This window comes from Barbus barbus (assembly GCF_936440315.1).
Source record: "Barbus barbus genome assembly, chromosome: 15".
NCBI classification, from domain to species: domain Eukaryota; kingdom Metazoa; phylum Chordata; class Actinopteri; order Cypriniformes; family Cyprinidae; genus Barbus; species Barbus barbus.
Window position 1 is genome coordinate 16,258,220 of NC_136743.1, and position 26,890 is coordinate 16,285,109.

At 37.4% G+C, this 26,890-nt stretch overlaps 3 protein-coding genes across 10 annotated transcripts in view; 2 read left to right on the forward strand and 1 right to left on the reverse strand.

Moving 5' to 3' along the window:
* The window catches only part of LOC306881457 (dual specificity testis-specific protein kinase 2-like), a 31,146-nt gene extending 26,675 nt beyond the window's left edge, over window positions 1-4,471 (reverse strand). The window contains exons 1-2 of one of the 4 annotated variants that reach the window (XM_079435566.1): window positions 4,404-4,471; window positions 687-979 (exon numbers count right to left, since the gene is read on the reverse strand). In XM_079435566.1, the coding sequence (XP_079291692.1) occupies window positions 687-908 (222 nt within the window). In that variant the 5' untranslated portion in view covers window positions 909-979; window positions 4,404-4,471. Of the gene's footprint in view, window positions 1-686; window positions 980-3,884 lie in introns of all 4 variants that reach the window. The other 3 variants (XM_079435565.1, XM_079435567.1, XM_079435568.1) reach the window with 3 other exon arrangements.
* Window positions 4,472-5,801: 1,330 nt separating this feature from the next.
* On the forward strand, window positions 5,802-14,966 carry LOC306881461 (protein disulfide-isomerase tmx3a-like). 5 transcript variants are annotated; one of them, XM_079435574.1, is made up of 17 exons: window positions 5,838-5,876; window positions 9,079-9,138; window positions 9,244-9,298; window positions 9,741-9,780; window positions 9,872-9,995; window positions 10,766-10,811; window positions 10,905-10,985; window positions 11,118-11,217; window positions 11,489-11,566; window positions 11,646-11,712; window positions 13,216-13,314; window positions 13,604-13,661; window positions 13,738-13,791; window positions 13,884-13,940; window positions 14,109-14,238; window positions 14,332-14,400; window positions 14,600-14,966. In XM_079435574.1, exons 2-17 carry the CDS (start codon window positions 9,117-9,119, stop codon window positions 14,819-14,821), a joined length of 1,302 nt encoding a protein of 433 aa, XP_079291700.1. In that variant the 5' UTR covers window positions 5,838-5,876; window positions 9,079-9,116; the 3' UTR covers window positions 14,822-14,966. The 5 variants fall into 5 exon arrangements, with proteins under 5 accessions (XP_079291703.1, XP_079291700.1, XP_079291702.1 ...); XM_079435576.1 differs by having other exon boundaries at window positions 5,840-5,876; window positions 14,612-14,961; XM_079435577.1 differs by lacking the exon at window positions 9,079-9,138 and having other exon boundaries at window positions 5,802-5,876.
* A 1,231-nt stretch (window positions 14,967-16,197) lies between these two features.
* On the forward strand, window positions 16,198-20,448 carry LOC306881447 (dermatan-sulfate epimerase-like protein; the record flags this gene model as incomplete). The annotated part of the gene is made up of 1 exon (XM_079435554.1): window positions 16,198-20,448. The coding sequence occupies one exon, from the start codon at window positions 16,198-16,200 to the stop codon at window positions 19,774-19,776; it is 3,579 nt and encodes a 1,192-aa protein (XP_079291680.1). The 3' UTR covers window positions 19,777-20,448.
* Window positions 20,449-26,890: the final 6,442 nt, after the last annotated feature.

Below are 26,890 nucleotides of genomic sequence, written 5' to 3' on the forward strand. Positions count from 1 at the left end.
GCGCACTGCAACCATTAAAGTATTCAGTTTCTATAGCGACTCATTTGGTGCACATCGTTCTCTTTCTATGAAACCGGCTCTAACTCTGTCGTGACATCAGCTCTATAGCAGTTTGCCCGAGCATTGCTATTCTTTCCCTTTTACTGGTGGCATTCAATCAAATGGCTTCCCAACTTATTTTTGTGTGTGCGAGGCACATTATTTCTTCTGCATGGCCGCAACGGAATAAGAGCGCAGTCGCGCGCGCTCGCTCCGTTTAGAGGGAACATTGCGTGGGAGCCCTGTATTTGAGGTAGCCCATTGGGCAGGGCAGTGATACATTTTGGAAGCCCGACCGGAAAACGCAATAGTGCGAGCCCTGCATGCCAAAATATGCACACCTATCTGACATTGCAACCTAGATGACAACTCATCAACTGAATCACAAGATTAACTTTATTTTCCTCCTTTAGGACCTTTTAAACTAAATCTCCATTTATGTTTGAAAAAAGGCTACCCAAATCTCACATCCTGGTCTACAAAAACTGAGCAGTTATCAATCTGTTGAATCAGATAATCAGCGTTTTCATGTTCGCTTATAACTATAATGAATAATGTCAGAACTCAACTCTGCAGGTGGTTTGGTAAGGCCAAGTGACTAATAACTGAAATCAAAATGACTTATTGTCATCACACAACCATCTTACCTTGTAGACCTCTGAAAAAAACCCAGAGCCAATCCACTCGCAGGTGAAGTCATCAAGTCGGGTCAGGCAAGAAAAGGCACTGATGAGGGCTCGGTAAGACGAGGGACACACCCTGTCCAGCGGTGCCGGACTGGTTTCTGCTCCTCCTCCACAATCCGGGTCCTCCAGCCGATCTGGCCGCATGGGGAACCCTGCAATGGAGTTGCGTTTGCTCCGCTCCATTGCTACTGGTGCACAACTAATCTGGTAGAGTATCAATCACTGGTTCACATTTTTGACTGTCCTTGCCAGACCTACAAAGGAATAAACAGACAAATAGATGAGTAAAATATTGTTAATAATAGTATGTCCCATTATGTTAATATTTGTAATATATTTAGCTACTTGTAGTTTTGCTTCTATTTGAGTGAACAATATATAGTGATGGAAAGCCAAAAATAAACAGTACACTGAAAAGTTGATAATGAAAATGCTTGATCTTGATCTGCGTCACACAAAAAAAAAAAAAAAAAAAAAAATATGCTGAAACAGAGGTAGCAACAGATTTGGTTTTCTGTATTGTGACATACATTGAAATAAAAGGAAAAAGTAAAAAAGCACGGCAGAAACCTGTTTTATTTGATAAGTTGTTGATTGGATATAGACAGATCTGAATGTGAGTTTGCAGTCTGATGTTTAAGAGGAGGATAATGGTAAAAAAAAACAAAAAAAAAACAAAAGAATATTTCACAATAAGATCAATAACAAGCATTTAGAATAATAATTTAAAAAAAAAATATTCATACTGTGCTGACTTTGAAATGGACTTTCATTTTGTGCCGACTAAAGAAATAAACACTGTTTACACATGGTCAATTTCTTTAATATCTTTTCCATCCTTGAAAGAAAAGCTGAAAACGCTCTTTGATGTACTAATAGTTATCAGCTATACTAAGCACTTTTTTTTGCACTATTTTTTAAGATAAAATTAAGGCAAACACATGGAAATAGGGTTAGGGGTAGGGCTGCACGATTAACCTTTATCGCATCGATATTGAGGTTTTAACTCCCGCAATAACCTAACCTCAGTAGTCTGAGGTTTTTTCCCCCGCCTCTGACATTTGAGTGACAAACCTATTAGCCAATTAAAATGGTCGAATCTCGCGTTCCTGGCTTGCTGGCCAATTAGAAATGGCAATGGAAACAAGGTTGTATGCAGTGCACCGGCTTTCTGTCAGCAGCAAAGCAGCTAACACACAACGTGTACCTCGAATTGTGCCAATAGAAAAAGCTTGTAACTGCGCAGAAATGGCCGAAGGCACTTCTTCGGTGACGGGAGAGGAAGCGGGGGAGCACTTGGTTAACAAGAAGGGTGGTCGAAAATCGCATCGCAATCGCAATATTTGTCAGAAAAACCGCAATTAGGTTTTTTCTCAAAATCGTGCAGCCCTAGTTAGGGGCAGTAAAAACACCGGCCAAGTGCAAGCAGATTTAGCCTAATTTTAAACTCCTTTCACTGTCCAAACAAACAATGGCCAGTGGCCACTTCGACTAAATTTTCTGTAAATGAACACAGAATCAAACCATTCACACTCATTTCCTTTCATTCATCACAAAAAAAAACACAGGATGGATACGGGATAAACTGTCCCTGCAACATTCCAGTAGCAAGCTTGGGAACAAAATAGAGAAATAAATAAATAACACACAACTCTGCCAGGATCTAAACACTGCCTTCCCACTCTTACATTCGAGTGCCACACCCCAGTAAAAGCCACTTTAAAAGAACTAAACATTCATGCAGGCCTCAGGCTGCTCAACTGCTGGCTCTACTCACTACAGTATGATAAATCAACTCAGTCCTCTTCTATAGACCCCCCCCCCCCATGTGATTTTCAAAGTGGTAATGAAGCCAATCATATGGCTAACCTTCAAGAACAAGTAAGGTGGGCTGTCCCTCTGTTTTTGTTTCCATAAACATTCACTAATTTATGTGATTTACAGTAGAAAGCTACAAAAACTGTTTGCACTGTTGGAGTGTGTAAGAAGGGCAGGACTACTAAAGACAAGCCCTAAAACAGCTGTTTTGGTCATGATTCAAGTGGCAACGCTCCACAGAGCTCATTTCAAACTTGACCTTCAGCTGGGACAGCCTTAAGGCCAGCCAACATTCAATGCTCAGCTTACTGCATGATTTGACTCATATACCAATCGCTATTTTCCCAAAATAACCCTCTTAGCCTGCAAATAAGCATGTCACGCAGGGTCAAAATGATGCACTGGGTTCCTACAAAGGGGTTTCACCAAACAACAGCTATGGCAGTAAGCTGACTGTAAACATTACACAATTAGACCTTATTTTGATCTAAAGTTACTATAATATTTGATTAACTGATATCTCATGATCTCTAGCAGCCAAAAAGAGACTTGTTATGCCTTGTAATTCCAAAATAGGTTGTAATGCCTTCACATTCTACAGGTCATTCACAGGTATTTTAAATCACATGATTAGACAATACAACCCATTTAGCTACTCGCTGATGATGTGAACAACAGCATGTCTGACATTACAAAGATTAGAAATAAAAAATGAGAAGGACTTGCCATCGTGCACAGATTTTTCAGCTCATACATACATTTTTTGCATGCATTTAACATTGTACAATAGGCTGTGTTTTTCATGAATCTGCTTAACCCTTCAAACTCTGCTCAAGAAGTTGCTAAGAAGTGCTTGGACTCAAATAGGCCTATTAATGACCACACTTAACAAGGTTAAACGCATAATACACTTCACATGGTTAGTATATAAATTACAATGATGAGCAAATACTTAAAGGAAACTATGACAACGGTTCCTAGCGATCCGGTGAATTTGCAAACTGCTTTGCACACTAATTGTGAGTATAGGATAAACCAGTAGTGCTAATGTTTTTACACAGCTTGCTTAGTTACTAGGGAAGCCAGCTCAAAGCGGACGCGAAAAACAACTCGGAAGTGCAAGTGTTGCAATCCGAGATCGCATAAATGATGCTCGGTTGCTGCAAAACAATAAGCGCCAGAATACCGCAGAGAATATGATCAGGTGCAACTGCATGCTGTCATTAAACTGTTACTCATAGGTGGAGACCAGAGCGCACTTTAATTGTTTACTGACACACGCGCATGCTTCTCAAGTTTAACGCACTTTAAAAGCTGATCCTACACAAAGTTCAGTCTTACCTGGTCATCAGGCTTGAAAGTGAAGCAAAGATATTCTGGCGGTCCAAAGGCCTCAGTTAGTCCCATTGCATTTTGTAACAGCAGACGAGGGCTATATACTACAATCCATATATTTACATGCAGATATAACGTTAACTGCTTGTTTTGACTGAGCGTCGGCTAGGGCTATTTGAACTCCTAGACGAATTCAATAACACAAGCACCGTGTGAGCCTGTTGAAACTTAATTTATCACAAACTTTATGATAGAAACTCAGTCTTAACATGCACAAGTAGACAACTGCGTATGTTTTGTCGGGCTGTGCACAAACACGAAGCGGTCAGGAGAAAATAAATAACGCGCGAGCTCTTTCCAGAGAGTTCTTTCTATATCCCGCCAGGCTCTATATCCCTAACTAATTAAACAAGCAATGAATCCCCAAAGATGCTATTCCATTTAGGGTGAGTGAAAATACAGTGAAGTAAATTCAAGAGGAAACCACTTCTGTAACAGTTGCCTCTCCCCACGGACCAAACTTACGTTTCTATTTGATGGAGACGGACGTCAACGTCGGCCATTGAGATACTAGAGCCTTCTTAAACGGGACTGTTTCGATCCAATCACCGGTGAGCCTGAATGCACCGTGGGCGGATATTTTGATTGATTGACTTGTCCTTGAGCGAATCAAAATGTCTCCTCAAGGTGCAGTTGTCCAATGATAGGCTTGCTTGTATGGCATACAAAATAATAAATGGTTATTAGGCCGTCTTCTAAACAACTCTGAATGTTTTAAAATGCACTACATGCTATTATGGGATCGAAAACAATTGAACAATAAACAGTTGAGACAACATTGACACTGCACTGACAACATTACAGCATTTATCTAGTTAGAAACTGGCTAAGCAAAATGTAAGACTGCGTGAAATGTTATGAACATAGGATTAATATGTAATGATGCTATTATTATTGCCCAGCTGTGCATTCAAATAAAACATTTTTCAAGAGTAAACTTCAGCAGAATAAGCAGCAATAATAATGATAATTATAACAACAACAACAAGTGTTCAAAATGTAAATGAATAATTTGATGCAATGTACTATATGTGTGCATCTCTTTAAAAAATACCAACATGCAATTTCCTCTGTAATTTTCTCACAGTTACACTGTTGTAATTTACCACTGAAACCTAACCATACTACGAAACCTGTCTCTAACCTTACCCGTATTTCACCTCAACAGTAAAACTGTTTTGCAATAGGGTGATATCAGGCAAATTGGGACACTTTTTTGTTAATCGCTTGGAACACTAACAAAAAACCCATGTATGACATTTAACTGTGTTCTTATGATTAATAAGGACTGTTTTTAATATTTTTGTGTTGCATTGATGTAATAAAATAAAATTGTTCAGGCCCTACAGGCAGGGCCGTTGCTAGTGGGGTGAAAGGTGGGGACAATTCTAGGGGCCCCCACCACCCAGGGGGCCCCACAAAATCCAGGAATTATACTATATAGGCCCATGTTCTGTGAATAATTCTAATATTTTAGTAGTTGTATAACTAAGATATTATGAAAACCACAAAAAAGCATGCAATTTGGTTAAAGAAATTGTCTACCCTCTACCCTCCCGAAAAATGGTTTAGTCTGATAAGAAGTATTCTCAGAAGTCCCACCCCAGATCGTGAACAAGACGACCAATCAGAGTTGAGACCAGTGGCGGACTGGCCATCTGGAGCACCGGGAGTTTTCCCGGTGGGCCGCTGTACAATGTGGGCCGGCCCTTTGTGTAATATATATAAAATATGGATTGTAGTACATGTACGTATATCCTTCATCGGCCCAGACGAATGGCCCAGGGCATTCTAATTAATTTAGCATGCTCCAGCTCAGTGCAGCGGCTCAAAAGCGCTCGTCAATGTCAAAATGTTTGAAACAGCCAATCAGAGTGAAGAAGGCGGGGTTTACTGTTCACAGACGCTGAGATGCGCGCAACGTGAATGCGTACTGAGGTAAGATGTTAGCAGCTAAACATGTTAACTAAACATGAGACAATTCAGCAATATTTGCCAACCGTTTAGTTAAATAACAGACATTAATTTTCAGGAAAGCAAACTATTACTGGCCTTTTCGAATTTCTCATATTTTAACGCCATTATTCGAATTGTCACAATGTAGGCTATAATGCAGTTTTCAGCAGACACGAGATAAGAGTTCATGTAAATCTGCTTTCTTCCGTGATTTCACGTGTCTAAGAAAATGTTTAAAAATCTATCAAAATCATTCTCAATCTTACTCTAGAACACTCTAAATCTGAAGACTTTTGCTTTCGAGTGCTGTGCATAGGAAAGCGATTTATATTATAGGCCTAATAAAAATATAATTTGCTTAATAATTCACATCCATTAGCCTATTTTATATACACACTGGTAGTTCAAATTTTGAAATAATTAAGGATTTTTATTCATTTATTTATTTGAAAGAATATTGAATTTATTTGATCAACAATACAGTAAAACAATAGCCAAATATAATGAAATATTACACTTAAAATAGTGGTTTTCTATTTAGGATGTTTTAAATGTAATTTATTGCTGTGATCAAAGCTGTATTTTCAGCATCATTACTCTAGTCTTCAGCGTCCCTTCAGAAATCATAATAATGCTGCCTAATTTGCTGCTTTTATTATCAGTTATTATTTGTGATCAATTATTAATAATGGTTTTATTATTGGTATAATGGTTCTCAGTTAAAGAACAGTATTTGAAATATAAGTACTTTGTAATAATTATAATATATTTACTGTCACTTAAATCAATTTAATCAAAGTCCCTTTTTGTATTCTATAATCTTTGATTTAATGCAACATTGTTGAAGAAAAATATTAATTTATATTTTTAATCTTACCCAAGACTGAATGGTATCACATTGTCCACAAAAATATGAAGCAGCACAATAGTTTTCAACATTGATAATAATCAGAAATGTTTCTTGAGCAGCAAATCAGCATATTAGAATTATTTCTGAATCATTCTGCACTATTTAAGCCTTCTGGACGATACCAGAGCATTGTGTCATTTGGACTGATAATATTGGTATTTAACTTTAGTGATATTAAACTGTCCCTTGTAAAAATTCTTTAAAATGATTTACTATTTGCCATATACACCAGAAAAGACCAATTATAATGTCAAGATTATGCCACTCATTTATGGTGTGGTGTGGTGTGTTGTGGACGGGGTTTGGTGGGTCGCTCTATGCCAAAAAGTCCAGGGCCGCCCCTGTATACATCTACAATAGAATTGATGTAATAAGAATGATTTGCATAATTTTCATAGTTATTTCAGTGTTCATTACTGATCAGAATTATTTTTTGTTGCTGTACTGTTGCTATTTATTTGTTGTAATATTTGTTTTATATTTGTTTATTTTTCTTGTGCTGATGTTCAGTAAAAAACCTAAAAAAACATGCATTTATTTGTTGACTGTTTTGTTATTTTGTAAGAAACACCTATTAGTATATATGTGGGCATCCATGCTTGTATATTGTACAGTATATGATGTGTCTGTGTGTGTGTGTGGGGGGGGGGGGGGGGGGGGGGGGCAACATTAGCTGCCCCACATTTTTTGAGATGGCAGTGTTCAAAAAATGTGAACACTTGTGAACACAAGTGAAATAGAGACATTTCTGATAAAACACATTTAATTATGTTTAATTTTATAATGTAACAGAACACTGCATCTAAATTACATTTAAATTACATTAGAACATCTATTTGAATTGCATTAAAACATTAATTTCAAACAATTTAATCAAAATGTAACAGTAGCAATTAGTGTTATGGCAACAGTTTAAAAGTTCACAGCCAATGACTGCAAAGAATTTCAAACAGATGAGGTATAAGACACTCAAACCTTTCTTTGTCTTCTCTGTGGTTCTTCTTACCTTACTTTTTTCCCCTTGGTTGCTTTCCCTTCTGTTGCTTTTTTGTCTTTGTGTTTATGTCAAGGTGTTCCTGACTCGTGAGAAGGTAAGAAGGAGGCTTGGCTCTTTTTCTCATGGGCCTCTCTCGTTTTGGTAATAAAATCAAGTCTCATGGGCCTCTCTTCTACCCACTGATTGTATTTTTTGCCCCATCCCTGGCGGACATCCTTTCTATCTCCTTTATGTTCCTTTCTGACCCTCGTCTTTCCTTTCTGTTTTTCATGCTGTCTTTAATAAAATGTGAAAAAGGTATGTCACAAACGCTAAAATACAATATATAATAATATAAATAATTTTTTAAAAGGAAAAACCACCAGAATTTCTACTTAAAGTCAACTCAGAAGGTGGCCCATTTTAACTGAAATGAATGGCTAATTTTATCTTAAAACATTCAGGTAAATTGGGCCAGTAACTAAAAATGATTTTTCTTTATAAAAATCTTGATAATTTAACAAAATCAGTATTTTATCTCAGAGAGGCCATCAAGACATTGTTTATGAATCATTATTTCTAAATGTGCATCTGTTTTTTATTGATTTATCATCCTTATTATTGAGAAGTAATATTGGATATGTCAGGCCACTCACCTTGCCTTTTTCTGGTGTGGTCTCAGAATGAGGCATTGCCCCTCCCCCGTTAGCATCCTCAGACCAATAAATTAATTTGTTTAATGTCAAGTACTGTTATGGCAACAGTTTGAAATTATTTGCAGTCATTGGCTGTTAACTTTTAAAAAGATAAGACACTTCAACCTTAAATGGCCCATTTTACCTGATGGCCCAATTTGCCTGATATCACAATACTGTAACAAACAATTATTTATTTGTATATTTTCAGGTAAGTAGCTAAAACACCCAAATAAAGTGATAATAACAACAACACAATAATATATAATAAATATAATAAAAATATAATAAATGGACGCGTTTGATATTAAGTTTATAATGATATTTAAATGTTTAAAAGTAGACTCACCACAGAACATGTTATTAATACTAGACCCTTTGAGACGGTGTTTGCTTTTGTTTGCTGTACGCTAGAAAATACAAGACTAAATCTAATTTAAACGATGAAACGTTCTGCCCAGAATCAATTTGTGGCCTAATTCTGTCCGTTCCTACCCCTCGGGGCAAAGGGGGTTAATCTAGTCAATCGGCCAAGAGCTTACTACCAGTCTGATGATTATGTCACTAATTTAACACTGACTCTGCTCCCTGTAACATTTCAAGGATATTGCACGGTTAATGACAAGATAAGGATAGCAAGAATGAGAAACTTAATACTTGCAGGTATGAACGCCTAGTAATTGTATGGACATCATATTCGCCAACATAAACAGCAAAATACAAATCTCTTTTAACTCGACGGGCTGACATGTAATCCCTTTTTAATAGCGGTTCTGTCGGTCATTGCTGTGGTGTCAGGATACGTGGAGGAACTCGATGACAAGTAAGTGTTTTACATTGTAAAGATACTAACTAATTGTGCTTTAGTAGTGAAGGTGTTGTCAGTGCAGCATCGCTACTTTTGTTGCATAGCAATGAATGGAAATCCTCTGCTGGAAGAAATAGCACTTTATGAGTCTGCTTAATAAAATGGGTTTTAGATGGAAATTTGTGTTTTTAATATCCTTTATCACACTAGATTTTATTATGTGAGAACCATTTTATAAAAGTAACAAGTCACACTAGCACTTGCTGCTTTGTAAAATAGTCACAGCTAAAAGGGTTGCCTGCAGGCAACTGTAATTTGTCAAGGCCTGCGGTTTGTTATTACTTATTGCATAGATAGATATATAGATATATATATAGATAGATAGATAGATAGATAGATAGATAGATAGATAGATAGAAATCAATGTGTGATTGCATTAATCAGTTCCCTTTTACAGGTTTAAGGAATACCTAAAGCATGAACTCTGGCTGGTGGAGGTGAGAGTGTATGCAGTACAATTTATGTAGTTTTATGTTGTATGGTGCGTTTACTTTATGATTTTTTGTCATGTAATTTTTTATATTGCAGTTTTACGCGCCATGGTGTGCATACTGTCACACATTTGAGCCAATATGGCATGAAGTCGGTGCAGAGCTAAAGAGTATGGGCTCTCCTGTTAATGTTGGCAAGATTGATACCACAGTGCACACAAGTGGGTTCAGTTCACATGTTCACATTAAAGTGTATATATTGGAAAGCTTTAATTACATTTATTGTGTATCTAAAATTATATTTAAGATTAGCAAGAACTGCATTTGTGTCATACCCCTCTAGGATACTTGTTATAGCCTATCTCCTGCTGTAGCTGGTTTGAGATGACAGTACTGGTAATGCCACACCGGGCTACTGCTTAGCAACCAATTAGTATGCTACTTAAATGGCAGGATAGGCTTACCTGCTGTTTAATGGGATTAGTTAAGCAGGCCTCATGTGTTCATGAGACTCAGTTCGTTGAACTGTATATGTAGTTTGTTTTGAGCCTGTATCTTGTTTATCAGATGGCCATGTGGCATAAGTTGCATTTCAGCAATTAGAAATCCCTTTAGTTTCTTGGAATTAGGTTGTTCGGTGTCTTCCTTTTGCTGCCATTGTCTTCTGACTTCATAATCTTCTTATTATTAAGTTTACACATACGCTTTCTGGGTAAATGAAATGTAGCCCATTAGCTTGTGTTTTACCCCCCACCATGAGTACACTCTGTTATTAATTAGATTACATTAGACTAGACTAGACAGTTTAAAAAAATCAAAGCAAATTAACAATAATTAACTGTGATTTATTAATGATATAGCTATCAAAACACTTCAATTAATAACATGAATAGTACTATTATTATCTCCATATATTATTTTTTTACTGGTTTATTAATTCAATAAATAATGCTTGCAAAAAAACTAGAACGCTTAATTTCTCTGTCCTTAGGTATTGCTTCAGAGTTTAATATTCGTGGCTATCCAACCATAAAACTGTGAGTTATGCCTAATTATAATCTCTAAATAATAACCAAGAATTGTTCATGCTGAATGATGTATTTGACTCTGTTCTTTTTTTCTTTTTTAAGGTTTAAAGGAGAGCTGTCTTTTGACTACAAAGGGCCTAGAACAAAGGATGCTATTATTGAATACACCAACAGAGTTTCAGGGTAATTGTGGAGTAAATTTCTCCATAAGGAATTGTCTTGTGTCTTTCATGTTCTGCATAGGTTTTAGTTGTATGTCAATGCTAGTTATAATTCTCCTCATGCTAACCCGTTGTCCTTTTTTCTTTAACTTAGACCTGTGGTAAGACCACTCTCTAGTGTTCAGTTGTTCCAGCATGTTATGAGTCGTCACGATCTTATCTTCGTTTACATTGGAAGGGAGTCGCTCCTTAAGGTAAACATTATGTAAAATTAATAACGGTCATACTTATGAACAATGAATGAATTATGATGGAATAGGAATTAAATGCAAACTATTGAACACTGGAGCATGAGATCACAACTACCACTTCTTTCTGGATAGTTTTTTATTTTTAAAGTTTTATTGTTTTATAAATAAACTATGTGAATAGATTTTCTGCTAAGCCATGCATAGTTATATAGAAATGGTTAATATAGTATACTACTACTGAAACATGATGTACAGTTTTTTCTTTTTTAAACAGAAGGAATACTGCAAAGCTGCTACTGAGTATATTGTCCACACATATTTTTTCACTGCATCTGAGGAAGTCCTTCCAAAGGTAAGACTTTAACTTAAAATACCTGTAAAATAATTAGCTTCTTAGAAAACAAATGACTCATTATTCATTTTGTTCAAAGGTGGTTACTCTGCAGGATGTTCCTGCAGTTGCTGTGTTCAAAGATGGGACGTTCTACCTTTACAATGGTAAGATGTACTACTTGCAGTGCATCACTTTAGTAAGCGAACATCTGAAACTAATAGGATCTGTAAGCAGCACAATCTCATAGTCTCTCAACGTCTGAGCTCCAGGCTGTTTCCTCTCATCGCCTCTCGAAGGGTGCCATTCCACTGGGGCACAGAGGGGAGGTGGTAGTGAAATGCCAGGGCATCGAGGCAGAGTGTTACTAGGAAAGGGCACCAATAATGGGAATTGGGGAGGCGTGAAGAACGATGCAGCACCCTCAAAATAAACACTAGCCCACGACAGCCGTTTATCCTCATGGTGTTGATCTGTTGGACTTCCCCATTGTTGAAGAAGGCCTTCTGGAACCAGTGGTTTAACAGGAAAGGATCGGCACACTGAACCTGGACCCGAAACACTGCACTGTCAGACGAGTCCTCCATGATATGAATAGTTAGCACATCCATGGAGCAAAGTTAAAACACAAGGTGTAGAATGTGGCATCTGCAGGAGATATATTATGCATTAACATCTTCCAGATTACCTAAAAAGAAATACAGGTTTTATAATTTACAAATGTTAAGGTTTGTTGTTCCATTATATAGTGCCATATTATGGCCAGCTCAATTGTCATCTCAAATTAAAGTAAAAAAAATAAATAATACAGTTTGCTCATTAAAATATTAGAAATAATTAATTTGAAAAACACAAAGACGGATTGTGAGCACACTCTACAAATCACTCTCTCTTTTGAGCATGTGTATGGGATACACAGTGCACAGACCTTTTGCAAGTAAGTTATGAAGTTTATGAATCACTTACCTGACAATATTTACTTTATCACTTTTTGTAACAGAAATCACATAATCCTAAAAACAGAGGCATAAAAAAACAGGCACACAAAAGCTGTAACAAAAATCTTGATATTACACCAATATATCACACCAGTATATCTGCTATATTTACATTTTTCCAGCATAATTTAGCCATTTAGGGCACTGGATTTAAAGTTACTTTATAACCATTAAAAGTACTAGTATGTTAGAAATACTTACCCATGGTTATACACAGTTTCTTGTATGTAAGAGAAAAACCTTTTGTTAGATCACATTATAATGACAGTAATTACTTTCTTACCATTCTATTCCAAAAGATGAGAATACAGAGACAGTAAAGTGTTCCAGCTCTCTTCTGTAATGTGGCTTACTCTGAACATTTCGCCTGGGCTAACATCCAATACACACCCTTTAAGTCAACAGCTTGACTGTGTGCAAGTAACATATTTTGCATAATTTAATGCAAGTCAGTGAACAGAAACATGTTGTTTTGTTAATAAAATAAAAGATCCTTTGTATCTCATGATTACATATTTTAGATTAATTAGATTACATTTCTGAGTACTTTTACTTTGCATATTGTTTGCAAAGGCTTGATGGTGACATGTAATAAGTGCAAGGCTACATTTAATACATGAAAACATTAAATGTACATAAAATTGAATTTCACTTATCTTATCATTCCAATAGAATTTCTTGATGGTGATTTGTCTTCCTGGATAAATCGAGAACGTTTTCCCACTTACTTCCAAATCGATAGCTTCAGTCTGTACCAGATGGGAGAACTAAGTAAGTCTGTTTTTCTCCTTAAATATTATATTTTTACTTTATTTTTTCTTTTATTTGTCTTATTTTCTTATACCCTTTAGAGTTAACAAACTGCATCATTAATTATCACAATTTTTGTGATTGCTATATTTCTGCCACTAGGTGACAAAACATAACTGGCACGATGACTTTCTCCCAAGATCCAGTATTCATGTGTGAAAATGATGCTTTGACAGAGTGTAATTATGTGAGCTTTGTGTTCATAAATAATTTAATGTATTGCTGTTTATTTTTCACACTTCCTTCAAAGATAAACTTGTGGCACTGGCAGTAGTAGATGAGAAGAATCCATCTGAAGAAAGCATTCTGTAAGCAACATCAGAAAATGTGTACATTATTTCCCTCTATTATTTCACCTCTAAAACTCTAAATTGATCTCTTTAGTTACAAAACTTTGATGAAAAGGCTGTCAACTGAATACAGAGATCATTACAAAAGGTAAGTATAGCAAATGTATATGGAACATGAAGAGAAGGTGCCACATACCTGAATTATTTGTTAAAGACAATATTATTATTTTTTTCTCCTAGTGATTACCAGCTTGGTTTTATGGATGGTAATGAATATATCAATGGTTTAATTATGGGGTGAGTTGAATTGGACACAAACATTTTAGGAAGTGAAAAGTGCTGGAACTGTATTTAAAGCCACTCACATTGATAAAAACAAAATTATATATATTTCAGACATCTACAAAAATATATTACAGAAGTCTAATCTGTGCATATAATCACCACTAACATGTTTCTCCTCAGAGAAGTTGAGATGCCCTCCATCATTGTGTTAAATATGACCATTGATGGTTACTTTCTACCAGAAAGTAAGATTGAGACCATTGAGGATTTACTTTGCTTCCTAAACAGTGTTCTGGGTGGCAGTGCGAAGGTATGTGAAGAAGGGAGATACTTTCCTGTCTGTCTTTTCTGTCCTATAATACATTGTTCCTTTTCTAATAAAATTCCCTTTTATCCCAATCAGCTACTCGGGGGAAATGGATTTTTGCAGTGTACCAAGAGATTTTTCTATAAAGCGAAGTCTACTGTGGTGGTAAGACTGACTAACGCTCTTTATTATTTTAGCAGAAGGATAGATTTACTCTTATTTCATTTTTTTCCCAAATATTTACTAAAAGCTTAACACACCAAAACCAAAACACACGACTGATCACATCCTCATCAAATATTTACTTGGCTAATATTTAGGTCACTGTTGTCCTAGTAACTAATATAAATCTCCCTAATCTCAGTCGATGTTCCAGGCAGCTCCATTCTTCTCCTGTTTTGTGTTTGGACTACCAGTGGGTATAGTTGTACTGGTTATCTGGGGTACATGTACTGCTGTCCCAGCGGATGATGAGAAACCCATGGAAGCTACAGCAAGTCCTGTTTTGGATGCACATGGGAAGAAGGCAATAGAATTACAACCTGACAGCACAGAAAAAACCTCTGAAGCAAAGAAAGAGGATTAACATGGACTGTTTACTTAGGATCACGTTAATCTTTACCATATCATTACATGTAATACTGTTTTTCCCTTTTTTATAAATTGTCTTCCCATTGTACAGTATGTTGTGGTTGGTTTCTTTATCAAATAAAGTTCAAGTAACTTAAATTAACCTCATTTATTTTATTTAGCTTCCATCATATGAAAGTCTAAATCATTTAAATCAAATTCATTCAAACACATATGGCCACACCTGTATGATGTACTCCAATTGAGTTCATATGTTGAGAATTTTATTGTGCTTTTTGTAGGAGTTCCCTGTGTATTGTTTCTTTCCCTTTTTTTGTAAGTATGAAAGAGAACACACTTCTCAACACATTACTGTGACCTGTGTCTGTTTAAGGTCAAATTGCTCAAACTATAGGCTATTCTGACTTGTGGCTAAATCATATGAAATCTTTGATATGAAACTGTACATTATATTTGAATAGCAAATTCATTTGATTAGTTGATTAATTATAACTACATGGATACCGGAAATGTGGTTTAATAAACCACTCAATGTGATATTACGACGCCATCTATTGGCCATATTAAAAAATTGTTAATGCCGACAGTGATGGTTGTAGCTACTAGATAACTTGGAAGATGGAAAAAGCGATTTGAGTTACAACACTGGGACAGTTCTGTGTCAGAACAAGAAACTGATGGAGGAAATTTAACCCTAAAGCCTAATGACATGGCATTATGGATTCTTCATATCGGTCTGCTTCAGATCAAATTAGAAAACATCACCACTTAGACAAACGACACAGCAAGCGGTACGTTTCCTTCACCTCAAAGTGGATTAATGGATTATCTCGCTTCTCGTGCCACAAGATGAGAAAAAGGCGTTAAGAGTGATTTTACATGGTGCTCTGAATAGTTACTACAGGACGCTGCAACTTTCTGAAAACTCTTCCATAAGACCCGCGGGAAGCAGAGGATCAAACTGACGGAAGTTTCTGTTACACATCTCTGCATTTATTATATTTCAGTTATGACACTTCGTGCGGATATCGTCTTAAATAGCGAGACTGAAAACAACATTCTTATCCAATTAAATAGCCTAATACAACAGCGTACAAATAAATGCGGAAGAAATTAGTTTTTGCGTGGGTTTCTCAAGTTTTAGTTTATCCGGATAACCATTTATGGGAGTTAAAAACATGTTTACTCAAGGAAATGTGAACCCTTCCTACTGGCTACACAAATACCGCCATAGTCATTTGGGTTTTTGCCTGAAAGGAAAAATATATCTGCAGCTTTACATGTGAGTACAAGTTGGACTAATAACAATATTTTGGTCGCTTTGGAGGAGGAGCTTTCGAAGAGAAAAGTACCACATCTGTTTCTTGGGTCATGGTCATGGAGAACATGCAGAGGTTAGCGGTTCTGCTCTGTGTCTTGGCTGTGGGACTTGCTTTCTGTGGACTTTCGTCTGCCTCAGACAGATATGTGTCCTTGAATGAACACCAAACAGACAATACCACCTTGTCAGCACACCTTCATCCCAAGCTATACTTTGATCAGACAGAACTGCGTTTGATGAAACAGAGGGCCACTACCACACATAGACACATATTTAAAGTTGTTCGTAATGCTGTTTCTGTTATGTTATCCAGTGCAGCTGTTTACCAGCCTCCGGTGAGCCATGAGGATTTTGGCAAGAAATGGAATGAGATTTATGGTAACAATTTGCCCCCTCTTGCACTATACTGTCTGCTTCAACCTGAGGATGCTACTGCCTCTCAGTTTTTGATTGAGTACATGGACCGAATGGTGGAGTATCCAGATTGGACGGTGTCCAGTGCACCAAATGATGAGGTTCCCATCGCCCACTCCCTCACTGGATTTGCCACGGCATATGATTTCATTTACACCTTTCTTGACACCCGCAGAAGATTGCGATATCTCAGGAAAATACGATCTGTTACAGAAGAGCTTTTCGAGCTTTCCAAGCACAGAGGATGGGGAAAGCAGTTTCTACAGAACCACCAGACAACTAACATACTAGCCATTCTCATTGGTGCTCTTGTGGCAGGGGAACATAATGACCCAGAGACCATGATATGGAAGCAAATATCAGTGAACTACATGGAAAAGACCATGTTCCTTCTTAGCCACATTGTCGATGGCTCTCTCGATGAGGGTGTTGCATATGGTAGCTACACAGCAAAATCCATAACTCAGTATGTTTACTTAGCGTTGCGTCATTTTCAGATTGACAACACACACAACAACTGGCTCAGAGCTCACTTCATGTTTTACTTCGCTACACTGCTTCCTGGATTTCAAAGAACGGTTGGCATTGCAGACTCCAATTACAACTGGTTCTATGGGCCAGAGAGCCAGCTTGTATTTCTGGATGCATATGTGATCCGAAATGGCTCAGGAAACTGGCTGGCAGAGCATATTAGGAAGCATCGTCCTAAAGATGGACCCATGGTGCAATCTGCAGCCCAACGCTGGGCTACTTTACATACAGAGTACATATGGTACGACTCTGCTTTAACTCCACAGCCTCCACCTGACTTTAACAAAGCAACCTTGCACATTTTCTCCAACTGGGGTGTGGTGACGTATGGGGCAGGGCTACCTCAAGGTAATACCTTTGTGTCATTTAAATCTGGAAAATTAGGAGGGCGAGCAGTGTATGATATTGTCCATGCACAACCTTATTCTTGGGTTGAAGGCTGGACGAACTTTAACCCCGGGCATGAGCACCCTGATCAAAACTCCTTTACTTTTGCACCAAATGGACTGGTGTTTGTTTCTGAGGCCTTGTATGGTCCTAAATACAGCTATCTTAACAATGTGCTTGTATTTGCCCCCTCACCCACCAGCCAGTGTAATCAGCCATGGGAAGGACAGTTGGGGGAATGTTCAAAGTGGTTACGATGGGGAGAAAAGGAAGTCGGGGATACTGCTGGGGAGGTCATTGCAGCTTCATCGCATCAGGACATGTTGTTTGTGAGTGGAGAGTCTGTGTCGGCCTATTCATCCGCCATGAAGCTAAAGAGTGTTTATCGAGCACTTGTGCTTCTCAACTCTCAAACTTTACTTGTGCTGGACCACATTGAGAAACACGAGCGCTCCCCTCTCAGTTCTCTCAGTGCGTTTTTTCACAACCTTGACATTGATTTCAGGTACGTTCCTCACAGATCATTTGGAAAATACAATGGGGCTCTGATGGATGTGTGGGATGCACATTACAAAATGTTTTGGCTGGACGCTCAAGGATCCAGCCCCGTTGCCAGGATACAAGAGGTAGAACAGGCTGCTGAATTCAAAAAGAGATGGACGCAGTATATAAACGTGACATTTCCCATGGAGAACACTGTCACTAGAGTGGCTTATTTGATGCATGGCCCATACGTCAAGGTCTCGGACTGTAGATTCATAGACAACAGTAAAAATGGAGTCAAAATATCAGTGACTCTTAATGACACAGAGACTGTTGTGTCAGTTGTTACAAACTACGAAGACATTGAGGCCAGACATGGCTACTTGGGCTTTGCAGGCTTTGCTAAAACAGAAGACAATAGAAGAATGGTTCAGTTTGGCCGGGGAATTCAAACCTTGACAAATCAAGTCACAAAAGATTTTGTGTTTGACTTTGGATTGGTGGTAAGCATCTCTGTGGTGTTGACTTTATGTTTTTCTGTAGCTTTCTTAATCAAAAAAAGGAAGTTTCATGTGTCATATAATATGCTAATTCATTGCACTCTGGTCTGTGTGTTGTTTTTGTGGGTGACTGAACTTTTATCTGTTTTTTATGGCTGCGAACAGCTCTTGTGCAATGTTAAGTCAAAAGACAGCAGCATATATGATGGAACAGACTCTAGCGTCCATGACTTCCTCCCCATCATCACGATTACATCCATGCCAGGCTCGGGCGCAGAGATCCTTCAGCACCTTTTTGATAATAGCTCTGACTTTGTATACCTTCGGATCCCTTCGACTTACCTGCGGTTCCCCATATCTCCTTTCGTCTCTCTGGTGGACGCTTGTGAGTGGTCCAAAGCAGATGCGCAAAAAGGACGATTTCGAGTCATTCAGGGATGGTTCCATTCCATAGTCCACAATGTGAAACTGCACCTGCAAAACATTCAGTTGGACCAGAGCAATGATGAAACAGAGAACAAAGTCAAAGGAAAAGGACAAAGAAAGAAAAGGATGCTGCTGTCTGAGCAAACAAGGACAGGGGGTGGCAAGGGTACCCATATGGACATTACATACATACAAGAGCTCAGGCAGCACCTGGTAAAGTACCCAAATGCCCGGCCAGTGCTGAACATGGGCAGTGGAGGCTGGTTCTTGAAGCTTCCGTATCTTCAAGAGGTCGTAGGTCGCTCACTTCGCTCAGTTCATGTGGTCAGAGACCCACGTGCATGGATTTATCTAATGCTCTACAGCAGCAAGCCAAGCCTGTACTTACGTAAGAATATTAAAAGGCACATCGTCAACATTTTTAAGCAGAACGTTGATGGTGTGGATCAGGGTTGTGCTATAGTGGACTCACAGTTCCTTTCTTTAAAGAAGATCCTCTCCCAGCCAGATCCCAACCCTGTACAACTGCTAGCTCAGCTATGGCTGGCTCACAATTCAGCAGGGCTCAAGGTGAGCGTAAGCCTCCCTCCACAAACTTACTTCATAATCAAATTTGAAGATGTTGTATATTTTCCTGAAGAGACAGCGAGAAAGATACATAACTTTCTTGGAATACCAGTTGCACCAGCTGCGTTAAACCAGCTGACATTTGCCACATCTACAAATCTGTATAATCTGATATATGAAGGAGATATATCACCTGCCAAAATCAACATGTGGAAGGAGAATATGGCTGTAGATGAGATCAAACTCATTGAGGACACATGCTGGCCTGTGATGGAGAGGCTGGGTTATAAAAGACATACAGTCAGTCATTCTTTTTTGTAAATGTTTTGGCATTTTTCATACTGTGCCTGAAGATTATATAAGTAGATGTCAGTATGATTCCTCTAAATGCTGCCTTCTCTGCAATCAATCATATGAACGATTTTTTGTGCTCTGATACCAGTATATTTAAGCAATGTTTATGTATTATTTAAATCTTCCAGACAAAACTGAGGCTAGAATGTCTAGATGTGCTAAAAAACAAAACGTGATTACTCACCATTGAAAAAGGGGAACAGATGCAAACCTTGGATCACACATACATTGTTTGACTGGAAGAGAAAATTATGGTATTTCCCTCCAGATGGGCGGCTAACAATATTTCATTTCATTGTTGCGTTGTGAGATATGTTAGAATTATGTTATTATAAGTTAACTGAATTTCATTTTCATAGTAATTTTTCCACCAAGAGAATTTATTGATTGATTTAGAACAGTAATGTTTAAAAATCCCAAATTTGTGAGTCTGCCTCATCATAAAATCTAAGAAAATAAGTATGATTCATGATGAGGTGCCAGTTCATATTTATAAATGTGCAAAAAAGTGTTCACTCTGTGACTGTACAACCAAATCAGTTTATTGACTTGAAGGGACAAATGTCTTAACACATCAGTTGTCTTTTTTTGGTATTTGAATATGTTTTCTGTTGTTTCTTTTTATCCTTGTATAAACTATATATCAAACAACAAAAGCAAATCCATCTTTCTTTTTTGGAAATTGTATTTTTAGCTCATGATATAATCATAAATGGAACATTTAATAACCCAAACAAGTAAAACCACAAAACATCATATTTCTCATCTTAATGGGTAACTTTTAATGCAGTTTTAAGAGACAACTAATGTGAAATGTTTTAAAAGCCACAATGCAAATGGATTTTTCCATGGCACCACATGCTTATGGAGTGCAATCATCACTGTGGGATAACTGAAATGGAGGAAAATAACGGCAATTGATGTGATACTTTTAAAACATTTGCAAGGGCTGTTTGTGTGTGTGTGGTGCTATTTGCAGAGTCACTCCTTTGTGCCCAGTGTGCTTTTGGACTAAACTCAGCAAGCAATTTTTCATAGAATAAAGGCTGTATGGAGAATATTAAGTTAAATGCTAAATGCAATTAGACCATATTGCTGCTTGTGTAGGTCCCCAGCATGTCTACCATATGGTGTGTTTTTATTTATTTATTGGTATTTTTTATATTGATTATTATTTTATATGACTGACATAAAGCAGTTTTTGAAAAACAGAACCTTTTATTTGTACCATTAAAGAGAACGTATATTGATAAATCATGACATTGAACTTGACACTGGGTTTGATATTTCTTAAACAAATTTCACAGATAAAGACAGAAAACAGGTACAAATCCTAACTAAAATGTATGAACATAACTATACAGGAACATGAAACAAATTGGAAAAAAACAAACAAAAAACACAGCAACAGCAATGCATATTGCCATAAATGATGGCTTTTCATGTATTGTATAACGCTGTGAAAATGTAAAATATTTTTTATGTGATATTCTAGGTTTTATATTTACATTTTTTCCACCCACATCGCTGTATATGTTATTTTTTCACGGGATGTTGTTTATTTTGCATTATATATATAAAAGAGGAGAATGAACGATTTTGGCCACAATTCAAAATCTAGAATTCCTCATAGAATGTTGCCAGCAGAGGGCAGCAGATAAATAAAGATCCTACAACATGCGCTTGAGCAGGAATTTATTACCAGTAGCATGTACTTCACTTATATCAGCAGCAATCATGTAAGCCAAGGACTGAAAAAAACTTGCTCATTGGTGCCAACTACGCATTTCCTCTTACACTCCAAAATACTTGTCCTTTACACTAATAAGTCTGAGATGAGTAAGGCCTTGAGCAGTGTGATGTATTGTGAGTCTTACTGTGGTTTCCTAGGTGCTAACCTAATACTTTGCAAATGTGTTTAATTCGGAAGAGCCAAACAGTGACAGCGTGTTAAGTTACAGCAACAGCTCATGCATTCAAATGAACAAAGCATGCCTCGATGCTAGGTACCTCGCTAGATTTTGCCAGAAAATGTATTTGTTTTCAGATTATTGTATTGAAACCCTAGAACCGTGGCCTTCTAATGCATCTCATGAAAGGGATTGATAGTTTTCCTGATTAGCAGACAGTTCCTGTGCCTTCTAATGCACCGGTGCCTTTAGCATGAGCCAAAAGCCCAGCTAGTGTTTGATCATTCACACTGGGCATGTACTTGTGGCAGCGACTTTGATGAAGTAGATGGTGTTGTGAAACCAGTGCTATTTATTCTTCTTAATGTCAAGCCCTTGGAAAGAGCATACTGATAGGAACATGTTTTAGCATTATCCATTGCAATGAAGAATGCACATGGTCTCAGAAGGAGAAGATGAACGAACTTCATTCGGTTTATGGTTGTGCGGCTGTAGTGGATGTTGAATTTATACTAATAAATGTATCTTATGATAAAATTAGTATCTGAGATCAAACCTCATGGTTTAGGCTTCTCACAAAAGAGGAATCTCTCATGAAGTAGATGAATGCACTGTTAAATACTTAACTAAAAATATGATAAGTGAGTAATGGCAGCCCTCAGAGGACTTTAGATAACAGACGGGGTTCTGGGCGTGGAGGATACACAGGCCTAAACGAAAATATGGAATGACTTGCGTGTGAAGGCATCCATTTATGGGCAGTTTTCAAAATCTACTTTAAATCTGCTGCTTTCAAACCATCTGTAGCCTCTCCTCCTTTGAATCAAACTAGATACAATCTAAATGCTAATCAATTTCAGCAACAAGCTCTTTTGGGACTGACGGATTTTCTGCTGCACTCTCTGGTGTCCAGGGGGACTGAAGTGATGAGGCTTTGTTGGCGTACTGGAGATCAGTGGACCTTTAACACTCCCTCTTGTGAATTAAAAAAAAAGGTTCACTACATGTGCTTCCAGCAATACAAAAAACGTATAAAATTTTTGCAATGCTCATAAATGATCTCGTCGTATACTTCTCTACTATGTAACAGTAGGCAAAATAGTAGTCCCTCGATGAACTACTATTACCAGCGAGATTCAGGAGTGTGCATCTGATGGAAACTTTACTATCCCATGAGGCCATGGGAGAGGATTTGTTAATGTAAGTTACGTGGCACAACTAATGCTGTAGGTCAGTAATAACATGACAAATGTAGTATGTTCAGATTACATTCATATTATATAATGTACTTTTTACTGGTCGATAAGTACTTATTCAGTAGATAAAATATGCGATTTCGGATGCAGCCATAGTTATGATATGTTTTGCATCAGCATACTCATAGGTCATCAGATTAGCTATTATAGCTTTGAATATCTACTGTCCGTGAAGGGATAGGCAGAACACACAAGGTGAGGTAGCGCTGTTCTAAGACAGTGGATAAAGTGGGATCCATACTCCATTTTGGAGGATCAATGCTCCAGGAGACCATGAGGAGAGAAGGATTACGTTAATAACACTAATAACTTTGGCTGGGTCTTTAACTATGCCAATCTCTGAAACTCAGCACACTGAAAGCCCCTTTATAGACAGACTGTCTTTAATTTCATCTGTGCAAATAATTAATGTTACTGTGAAGAGCTGTTTACACTGTAAATACTTCTGATTGTACCTTTATACCATCGATTAGAGTTCATTGTTTCTTAAATATGCTGTTTAATTGAGATTGGGGCCATTATTATTATCTAATGACTCGTCAAACCCCCCACTAACATAGGGCATAACACACTCAAGCATTAATTAAATCAGGAGCCGTGTCCTCCGGGCACCGTAGTCCAGTTCGCTCGGTGGCAGAAGAAGGGCAATTTGAACATAACCTCAATCTCGGATTTTTCCCAAATGAAATAGTGATACGGCCACACACAGTAATTAAGGAGACAGTGCCCCCTGAGTGCCCTCGTCCTGGCCCTGCATCAGCTCACAGGCCTTTAATATTTCATCAAGATCTCTCCAGCTCTCACCTGTGCTCGTAGCGACTCAAGTAGATGCTAGGATAACACTTTACTCTGTCACTCTCTCAAAACCATTGGCTTGACCCCAGAAATTCAAACTGTACCCCTCTAATCTGACAGCAATTACCTTCAAACAGTTATTACTCCTCCCTGAGGCGTCTTTATGCCAGGAAACTGTGTACTGGCATTGATAACAACATAATGGCCTGAGAATCTCATGACATATACATCTTGAACCATCTCAGTGTGTATCTGTTTGCCCACAAAGTGGAAACTGCATGTCCTATGCTGTCTCTGCGGGTAGCATAACCTCGGCCTGCTGCGCAGCTAAGAGTGGGGAGTTGCGGAGAACAGAATTACGAGGTCACGCTCTATGAGCTTGTCCATGAACAATATTACGAGCAAGCCTGCATACTGTGTTCAAAAATATTGCCGACTTTTCCAGTTTCAATGCAACAGAACATATCACAATATTTTGATGCTTGATGCTAGATACTAGTTAGTAGTATCTCAAGATGAACATTTACTAGACTAAAGCAACTTAGGTTTACTTGATTATCCATACATAAATCAAAAAATAATAATGTTAAAATGTAATGAATTGCATTGTTTTGCCAAAACTATAGAGCTTAAATCATATAACTAAACATCTAAATACCATATTATCAAGACATATAGTGTGACAGCTGATATTTATATGCATTTTATGTAAATAGATTTACATTTATAAAGATCACATTGATTTACATTACAAACTATCAGAATTTCATCTTACTTGCACCAAATTTAGAGTATTTTTAAATGTATATTTTTGCTCAGTTTGGGCCTCTGAATAAAATTGATGTTTTAGAATATCTAGTATGAGCTATTCTCACTATATATGGGCCATAAATCCTGGTGTATTAAATATGATGCAAAATATAAAATACATTTGCAAACTTTTTTGTACAAACTTGTCAGACTTCCAAAAAGGCAAATCATAGAAACCCGTTTAGCATGAGTGTCTATAACATTAACAGCTCAATTTTTAGTTTTTTTCAGTCTCTATGGTCACGACTGTATATACAAAGCATGGCAAAACTTCTTCAGCAAAGAGGAATAGTGGGCGGAGACTGAAAGTGAATAATAAGGACTGTTGATCAATAAGAAGGTCAATAAGATCCAAACAAAACACAAAACTACTGCAGCAAAGAGACAGCAAACTTCAATATTCACCTGTTCACAAGTCCTGGCTTCCACAAAAGCCATGCAAACACAGAGAACTTCACAAAGCCAACATCCATGAAAGAGTTGCAATTTCTAAAACGTTAATCACAGACACCAAATACAAAAAAAAAAATACAAATACAAAAGAAATGGTGTCATGACCATAACATTTACATTTATTCATTTAGCTGACGCTTTTATCCAAAGCGACTTACAATTGCTATATATGTCAGAGGTCGCACGCCTCTGGAGCAACTAGGGGTTAAGTGTCTTGCTCAGACCACCCCATAAAACTTGTGGTTAGAGCAAGCTGGAAGAAGCCTGCAGAAGCTGTGCAAGTTGGTGTTCAAAAATACAATATTTTGCAGTCTGTGATATTGTCACTATGACTTGTTGCTTGAAGTCCCCTTGAATAGCATTTGATAAATGTTCATTTGCAATATAATTTTTTTTTAAAACTAATGAATAAACTGTTTTAAAAATGATTCGCTGTTCACGACAATGTACTGTAAATGCAACAAGAGCACAGCCCAAAAAAGCACGTTTCACAGAAGTGTAATATTACATGTACAGTATTATATAAAAAATTAAATCACTTTTCTTTGTGTGTATAATTTGTGTTCTTCTAATTTTAGTGTTTGTTTTGTGTTTTTATGGAGGACTTGGCTAATCATACCAATTATAGAAAATTAACGTGTAACTACTTTTTTGGTGAGCGTGAACAGCTTTTCTTTTTCGGGTTATTCATCTTTCAGTGGTGGAATGAGAATAATTTAACCTCATTTCATGTGTACCCCAGTTTCACAAATACTTATTTTTTTGTGTAGCTTATTTTTAATCACTGATTGTTACAGGTTGCGGCCATAATTCGTGCAAGTATCAAGGGCCGCAGGAATATTGTGGATAAAACCGGGTCTCCTGCAGAACCCAGCAAGTTCACCTGCTGTGGGGTTTCATACACTCCTTTAAAGCCCATCTGTAACGGTTGGGACATTATCTGCTCTGCGGCACTCAGGACCCTCCAGGTGATGACTCACCCAACTTGTGAAAATGAATTTTTTTTCACAAGCTGTCCTATTGTCACAGAAAGCTGGCACAGGTGCTTTAGTTCTGTTTGTTGGAAAAGCTGTTGCATCAGGTCTACACGTGTTAGCACGGCATCATGTTTCAGTGTCAATTTTATTCCGACATTTCATTTAAAAAATTATGCTTTGCGCTATGACATGAAAACGAATCTTACAATGAGTAATGTTTTCAAAACCACAGTGTTTGAAGTTCTTTCTTAGTGACTTTGTTTTGAATTTTAGCATCTTAGAGTAGCATATAGCAAACATGTGATTAAAAAAGCTAACTGATGACAAGGTGACTAATAATTTATTTGAAATATAAATACATATCCAATGTAAAAGCATGAAATGAGGCCCAGTTTTAATACGGCACAGAAATAGACATTTAAGGTTAAATTTAAGCTTTTAAATCTTCAACAACATATAACATGAATGAAAGCAATAGCTGTGTGGTGGAACAGAAGATTAAAACCTAATGTGTCTTCTGATCCGTACATCATGAATTTTACATTATTCTTTCTCTCTCGCTCTGGAACTGTTGCATTTGCTTATAAGGCATTTTGATTGGAAATCTGAGGACTATTCAGCTTGCTAATAGGAGAATTTCAATTCCAGACCAATGGTTTTCCAAGAGTACTTCATATTTTTTAAATTCTTACTAAGATCTTCTTCAGAGCTCTGTGAAGAAAATGTGCATCTATATGTTTTGGACTACCCGATTATAGTCCTTCATTATGAAATTACACATTTTGTTCCCTTTTTTTTAAATCAGATTCGGTCCAGTAGCAAAATAACATCCATCCCGAAGAATATAGTTTGAAGTGTGATTTTGCAGATGGAGCTAGTA

Excerpts from the sequence above, each read along its gene's own strand:
- LOC306881461 (XM_079435574.1), top strand. The coding sequence starts at position 9,117 with ATGAGAAACTTAATACTTGCAG. Across the intron at positions 10,812-10,904 it reads GGCTATCCAACCATAAAACT|GTTTAAAGGAGAGCTGTCTT; the intron begins GTGAGTTATGCC and ends TTCTTTTTTAAG. Across the intron at positions 13,792-13,883 it reads TACAGAGATCATTACAAAAG|TGATTACCAGCTTGGTTTTA; the intron begins GTAAGTATAGCA and ends TTTTTCTCCTAG.